Genomic DNA, 7,849 nt, shown 5'->3' on the forward strand with positions numbered 1-7,849 from the left:
ACACACACACACACACACACACACACACACACACACACACACACACACATACAGTAGTTATTACACAAATGAACAGGCAACAGCCTTATCAAGTAATATATTAAAAACAAGGAGATAGTGTTACACACAGGGCTTTGAAATCCAAAGAAACTTATTTGACCATGTGATTTACAGGCAATTTAACAAATAATATCTATGTAGGTCTGGGTTGCATTAAAAATAAGCAGCCATTGCATTTAATWCAATGAAGGAAAACAAAACATTATTTAAAACAAAATGTATCACGAAATGTTACTTTTGCATCTGCTGTACAGGAAAGGTTCGCAAGAAAACGAGTTTACCATGTCGCTGCCGCTGGTACACACATAAACAATGAGTAGAACTGAGCTATACACCGTATACCATGCAACTAAACATGTTTCTTAATGTGTTGCGGATGTATAATTTGACGCCCAAGTTGTGCGTGGTGTTAAATATTCGTAACTCCATTTAGAACTTTTACAAATAGTAAAAGTTACGGAGTGTACTTACCAAAGCTGTGAGCTGACGCCATCTTGAAAATCAAAGTAGGGGTAGTCGCAGTCGCTACCAGTTCACAAGTGGAACGTACCACTGGGGCGGGGCGTTCCAGTTTCAATTTACGAGTTGGAGCAACGAAATTACCACTTCCCAGTGCTACTGGAACGCACCATTAGGTGTTGTGTTATGTGTATGTAGTGAGTGCAGGCCGGGCTCAACGTCCCCTTGTTTTTGTCTTTTTTCCCTCTTTGTGCTGGTTATCGTTGGGGCCCTGATTCACACCTTTTGCTCACAGGGGGCTGAGTCATTTAGTTCTGTTTGTTTCATTTTAAATAAAAATAGCATTTCTTGAGGAAATGCATATAACTCACCACCAAACATTTTAATCAAAGATCCCACATGATCTGTAAGGGTTTGGAATATGTATGGATTGTGGATAACTCTCAGTGACTGCCACACCAAAATTCATCCATCAATTTTCTTGACCCATCCTTACTTTCTAGGTCAAAGGGGAACCAACGTTACACACTTGGTTAATAAGAAATAACTACTGCCAGTGTATTGAGGTGCAAGGGGACTTTATTCTGTAAACACAGTAATAAAGGCACATTAATGATGACTGCTGGTAGCATTTTCCACACCGCTTCTAATTCTTTCCATACATAAGGACCCTGGTCTGCATCAACAAAGACAGTGCCAAATGCGGCAGGTTGTCCTAAAATTTGCCTGATCAAAATTAATTCTGCACCTCTTTTAAATGAGTTTCTGTCTGACAACTACATGTAAATAACATTTTGTGCTTTGTTCTGCTACATAACATAAAATATAAAATAATGAGAGTGGTGTCCTATTCCCTTGTTTTTGCATTTTATTGTGCTCCACACCAACTTTCAGCATGGGCTAACATGCTAACATTATATCTGTTTCATGGGCTCAAGAGTAACTGGACAAATTAAACAATTATAAATGAAATGTTCATTTCTAACACTTAGCTTCGTTCACACTGCAGGTAAATGCGACTCAAATCCAATTTTTTTGCCCCATGCAACCCATATCTGATTTTCTTATGACAGTCTAAACACAACAAATCAGATTTTTTGAAATCAGACCCAGGCTGTTTCAGTATGTGGTTCTAAATAGGATATACTGTATTTCTGATGCTTTCAAAGTGACTGCAGTGTGAAAGCTCATGTCACATTCTATTTGAAATTATCATCATTGAGGTGGGGGTAAAAGACTGATAACACACTCGAGTTACACTGTTTAAATCTGTAGATCCATGTGTTTACAGCTCCAAAACTCAAGTCCAGTTGCTTGTCTTTTTACTTTGGATTTTCCATGTACAGTAGGGTGCGAAAGTTTGGGCAACCTTGTTAATTTTCCTGATTTACCTTTATAAATCATTGATTATTTGGATTAAAAAAATCAGTTAAATATATCATACGGGGGACAAACAGTGATATTTGAGAAGTGAAATGAAGTATAAATGATTTACAGATAGTGTGCAATAATTGGTTGAACAAAATTAGGCAGGAAAATTTGGGCACTGTTGTCATTTTATTGTTTTCAAAACCTTTAGAACTAATTATTGGAACTTAAATTTGGTTTGGTAAGTTCAGTGACCCTTGACCTCCACACACAGGTGACTCCAATTATAAGAAAGGGTGTTTAAGGAGGAAAACCCAGGAGCCAGGCAGAAAGAGAAATCACACACACGACAGGCCCTGGAGCAGTGTGGTTATCCTGACTGGGCTTTCCTGAAAGCAGACAGGAAACACAGACAGGATTCCATGCAACCTTCAGGTGAAAATGAAGACCCCAAACCCAGACCCAAACCAGTGGTTATTCCGTATGTTGCAGGTGTTTTGGAGAAACTGAGACGTTTATTTTCTAAACATGATGTCCCAGTAGCTTTAAAACCCCACAACACATTACGGCAAAGGCTGGTTCACCCCAAAGATCCGGTGCCCCGGCACAAACAGAGCAATATTGTATATGCTGTTAAGTGCCAGGAGRACTGCGACCAGTTATACATCGGGGAAACAAAGCAGCCACTGTTCAAAAGAATGTCCCAACACAGACGAGCTACATCTAATGGCCAGAACTCTGCAGTTTTCACTCATTTAGAGGCCAGCGGTCACTTTTTCAGAGATGAGGATGTTCTCATTCTTGATAGAGAGGAACGTTGGTTTGAGAGAGGAGTAAAAGAAGCCATTTTTGTGAAGAAAGACCTTCCATCATTAAACAGAGGTGGAGGCCTCCGTTTTCAGCTGTCCCCCTCCTACAGCGCTGCCATTGGCAGTATCACTCCACCCCCTGTTAACAATAGGTATTAATTAGGTGTGAATGATAGCCATGTGATGTGAGTATCAGTCACCTGGAGGCAGGACTCAAAAGCCTGAATTTTGCCTGAAACTCTCAGACTGAAGAAGTCTCTTGGAAGAGAGACGAAACGTTTCATTAAAGAAGAGCCCGTCCAGAGGACCTATACAATTTTTTTCCTTTTGATTTTTTTACCTGGATTACTGAGATGCATCAGGACGTATTTAAGGAGGGCAATTGTAAGTTTTTCTCCTCTTTGCATGGCAGCATGGGAGTCTCAACAACTTTCAAATGAACTGAAAACAAAGATTGTTCACCATCATGGTTAAGGGGAAGGATACAGAAAGCTGTCTCAGAGATTTCAGTTTTCAGTCTCCACTGTGACAAACTGTGAGAAAATGGAGGACCACAGGCACAGTTCAAGTGTAGGCTCCAAGTGGCAGACCAAGACAAATCTGGAATAAACAGAAGTGAAGGATGTTGAGAACAGTCAGAGTCAACCCACAGGCCAGCACCAAAGACCTACAACATCATCTTGCTGCTGATGGAGTCACTGTGCATCATTCAACTATTCAGCACACTTTACACAAGGAGATGCTGTATGTGAGAGTGATGCAGAGGAAGCCTTTTCTCCGCCCACATCACAAACAGAGCTGCTTGAGGTWTGCTAAAGCACATTTGGACAAGCCAGCTCCATTTAGGAATAAGGTGCTGTGGACTGATGAAACTAAAATAGTTATTTGGGCAGAACAAGGACTGTTATGCATGGAGAAAAAAGAACACAGCACTCCAAGAAAAACACCTGCTACCTACAGTAACATTTGGCTGTGGTTCCATCATGCTGTGGGGCTGTGTGGCCAGTACAGGGACTGGGAATGTTGTTAAAGTTGAAGGACGTATGGATTCCAACCAATATCAGTAGATCTGGAGACCAATGTCCAGGAATCTGTGACAAAGCTGAAGCTCCGCCGGGGCTGGATCTTCCAACAAGACAACCACCCTAAACACTGCTCAAAATCTACCGAGGCATTCATGCAGAGGAACAAGTACAACGTTCTGGAACGGACATCCTGAGATGGCCATTCCAGAATGCCCAGATCTGAATATTATTGAAAATCTGTGGTGTCACTTAAAGAGAGCTGTCCATGCTGGAAACCATCAAACCTGAATGAACTAGAGATGTTTTGTAAAGAAGAATGGTCTAAAATACCTTCAGCCACAATCCAGACTCTCATTAAAAGCTGTAGGAAGCATGTAGAGAATTTTATTTCTGTGAAAGGAGGATCTACTAAATATTGAGTTAAATTTTTTTGCGCCCAAATTTATGCACCTGCCTAATTTTGTTTAACCAATTATTGCATACTTTCTGTAAATCATATAAACTTCATTTCACTTCTCAAATATCACTGTGTTTGTCGCCTATATGATATATTTAACAGATTTTTTAATCCAAACAATCAATGATTTATAAAGATAAATCAGAAAAATTAACAAGGCTACCCAAATTTTCACACTCCACTGTAGATAGTAACGTCCAGCCTCAGTCGTGGGGCATATCGATCCTAAAGTTACTCAGTTGAAACTTTATTTCCAGCTCGTTGTTTCATTCCAAAAATAAAATGCTTCACTGGAGCATCCAGCCAGAGGCAGGTTCAGATATAAACACTGAACTAAACAAGCATGTCAGATAATTATTTAATCGATTGAACAACAACTTCAGATTTGACATGCTAAAAATAGCATCCATGCTAACTCTGTAAACAAACAAGCTGAATGAGACGTCACGTCTTTTGCTGCGCATGTTTTTCACATTAGTGCCATGGAGAGTTCACGCTGAAGTTCGATGCAGGTCGCATTAAAAATGTAATGTGAACGTTCACACCAAAAATATCAGATTTTTTTCAAAAAATCGGAATTGATCATTAGGACCTGCTGCGTGAACATAGCCAGTTGATAAACCCCTTGTTGGCAATGACTGCGTGAAGTCTTGAACTCAAAGACATCACCAGACGCTGTGTTTCCTCCTTTTTAATGCTCTGCCAGGCATTTACCGCAGCAGTTTGCAGCTGCTGATTGTTTGTCGGCCTTTCTGTCAGCAGTTTAGTCTTTAAAAAGTGAAATGTTCAATTGGGTTAAGATTAACAATATTCCACATCTTTGCAGGTTGGTTATCACTGATGTAGATGACTCCCAGCTCCTATATTAGCTCATCTTCTTTAAACATCTATATGTTTCTCAAGATTGATTAAGATTGATCATCATTTGTTCCATGCTAATACATCATTCTTATTCTCTCTTTAGGTAGAGTGTATTTCCTCAAACGTTTCAAGAAAGTGAACTTTGCAGAAGCGACAAAGGCATGCATTCGAGACGGTTCGATGGTGGCCAAAGTGGGTCAGCTGTACGCAGCCTGGAAGTTTCAGCTTCTGGACCGCTGTGAGGCTGGCTGGCTGGAGGACGGAAGCATTCGGTACCCAATTGTCAACCCTCGCTCTCGTTGTGGAGGATCACAGCCAGGAGTCCGACACTTGGGCTTCCCCGATAAAAAGTTCCGTCTCTACGGGGTCTACTGTTTCCACAAGAGCACAGACAAAACAGCAGGTGGTTTGAAAGTTTCCAAAACTTCGAAGAAAATTTGGCCAAAGTGGAAGAGCAGCAACAACCTCTCTGTAAATAACACAAATGTTATTTAAATCAAAAAGACTAACAGCTGGAGAGGGAGACAATTTTAGATTATTTAACTGTTGCCTTGCAGCCAGCTTCTCTTTATTACTTTTAAATCCAAACACCCACAGATTTGATGTACTCATCTGCTGATTTGCCAAGGGGAAGCAAAGCTGTGTAAAATTAAGGCTAATGTCTTTATTAGGCTGATTTTCCTTTTGTCTTCAGTCAGTCAATCATCTTAAGGAGTGTGTCAGAACGATCTGTCTTCTGGAAAGCATTGAGAAAAATGGCAGCCTAATCATTAATGAGGTAATACCAAAACAAGCACCATGCTTTGAATACTCTCGTTTACGTGTGTGACTTACATCTCAGGCCTGCTGTGAGTCCTGAGCTTCAAAGTCTGTTGGAAGGTAAAAGAACAAAAGATCTGCCAGACTGACTAGAGAAATCCAAGTTGCCTTGTAAGTTCTGAGCTTGACTACCTGAGTTTTACATTTGGTTAATAACTTCCATTTTTACCACAAGTTAGAACTGTGAAATGTTATCATCAGAGCTGTACTAGATAAATATTGCACCAGCTCTAAAGTATTTGCACGTTAAATTCAAAAACCCTAAAGTTAGAATTTAAACTCAGGCATGCAATGCATTGTTTGGCTTAGAGTAGATGGTCAGGCTGATTCTGCAAAAGTACAAAACTATAATTGACCTCAGGTAATGCACTTCCAAGGTTTCTTAGCTTTTTGGCTTCTCTTTATTTTATTGAATATGTTTGCATTTCAACCTAGAGATTCATATGTTTATATTTTGCATAAATATACAACAATGACTCAGAGCTATTTGCACAATATGATTTATTTACGATTATTGTCCAAGAGTTATTTTACTGGTATCTTGGATGTTGTTCTGACGGGTGTCATTGCTAGAAGGTAGAAGGTGAGTGGTGTCATAGTATGTGATAGTAAGTGAGAACTGGTGGAGGAGACTGTAGACAGCCAGCAAAGAAGGGGGATTTTTTTTGTTATAGTACATGAGCAAATGCACTGTGTAAAAAAACGAATAAAGGAACTGGGTAAAAAACATTGCAGAGTAAAATAGTGTGTCTATTTGAGAAAGCAACATTTATAACTAAATACTGATGGATGACTGAGTAGAAAATAAAATGTTGGAAAAATTGATTACTCAAACAAAATTGACTCATAGAAAAGGGGAAAGTCTTATGTCTTAATTTTGGTGACAAATATAGAAACAAGTAGCAACTCCTGAGCTTGCAGCTACTGAGCTTAAATTCAATTAATATTTAGTTCAGTTTATTTATAAAGTGCCAATTCATAACACAAGTCACAGGGCATTGTGTACAAACATTCGTACGTCTGACAAGTTAAAGAAGCAGCAGATTGCACAGATTTCACTTCTATGTATTGTATTCACTTCAATCTCCCATCCAGTGCAGCACATTGCAACAGTGGAAAGGAACATTTATTTCTAAGATTGTCAGGTCCATAACTACAATCTTTGTCTTGTCTAAGTTTAGAAGCAGAAAATTAGGAGTAATCCAGGTTTTTATGAGAAGCGTGCAATCCAATAAACTAATTGGATTTATCATATTTTATGGATAAATATAACTGAGTATCATCAGCGTAACAATTAAGAATGTATCCTGTGCTTTGCTGCAGGGCAAAGAAACACAGGGGAACACTGAAACACAAAAACTTAGGAAATAAACACAGATTATAACAATCACTTCGTTACTTACATGACTGAACAGACATGGGACTTTTCATTCATCTAACTACAGTACTAAAAAGAAACCTTGTTTTTGTTCTATATCAAAGATGAGTACTTTGAAGTTATAATTTTACAAAGGGCTTTCTTGTATGTTGGCAGGTTGTCTCCTGGTTAAATAAAAGCCTCCCAAGTTACGGAAGCACCATTTTCTTTTAAGCTTCTGCCTGTTTTGATAAAACAACTACATAAAACTGAAAACTGACTGATCACTGTCTTTTTTTGAAGGAGCAATTCTGTTAAGTGATGTTTGTATTCAAGTTATAAAATTTTCAAGACAATCTAAAGCCTAGTTCACACAGCAAAATACAACAATTATGCTGATCTTTGACCAGATTTTCCCCTTCCAAAAATCTTAATGATGTCCCAATTATCATGATGGCTCTAAAGACAATGGGCCTCATGCAAGAACGTGTTCATATTCTTATCCTAAATTTCTCCTACTTTTGTTCGTACAAAGGGTTCTTACGAACATGTCACGTCAGATTCAACAAACTCTTCTATCTTCAGGAAAAGTGTGTAAATGAGCTGCGTAAATTCCACCTGTTCTATCCAGCTG

General features: G+C 39.0%; 1 protein-coding gene across 1 annotated transcript in view; it reads left to right on the top strand.

Moving 5' to 3' along the window:
* The window catches only part of hapln4 (hyaluronan and proteoglycan link protein 4), a 19,288-nt gene extending 12,701 nt beyond the window's left edge, over nt 1–6,587 (top strand). The window contains exon 7 of the mRNA XM_014016765.1: nt 5,143–6,587. Within this exon, the coding sequence (XP_013872219.1) occupies nt 5,143–5,534 (392 nt within the window). The 3' untranslated portion in view covers nt 5,535–6,587. The remainder of the gene's footprint in view (nt 1–5,142) is intronic.
* The last annotated feature ends 1,262 nt before the right edge of the window (nt 6,588–7,849 follow it).

Source organism: Austrofundulus limnaeus, unplaced genomic scaffold, assembly GCF_001266775.1.
Source record: "Austrofundulus limnaeus strain Quisiro unplaced genomic scaffold, Austrofundulus_limnaeus-1.0 Scaffold153, whole genome shotgun sequence".
Taxonomy (NCBI): domain Eukaryota; kingdom Metazoa; phylum Chordata; class Actinopteri; order Cyprinodontiformes; family Rivulidae; genus Austrofundulus; species Austrofundulus limnaeus.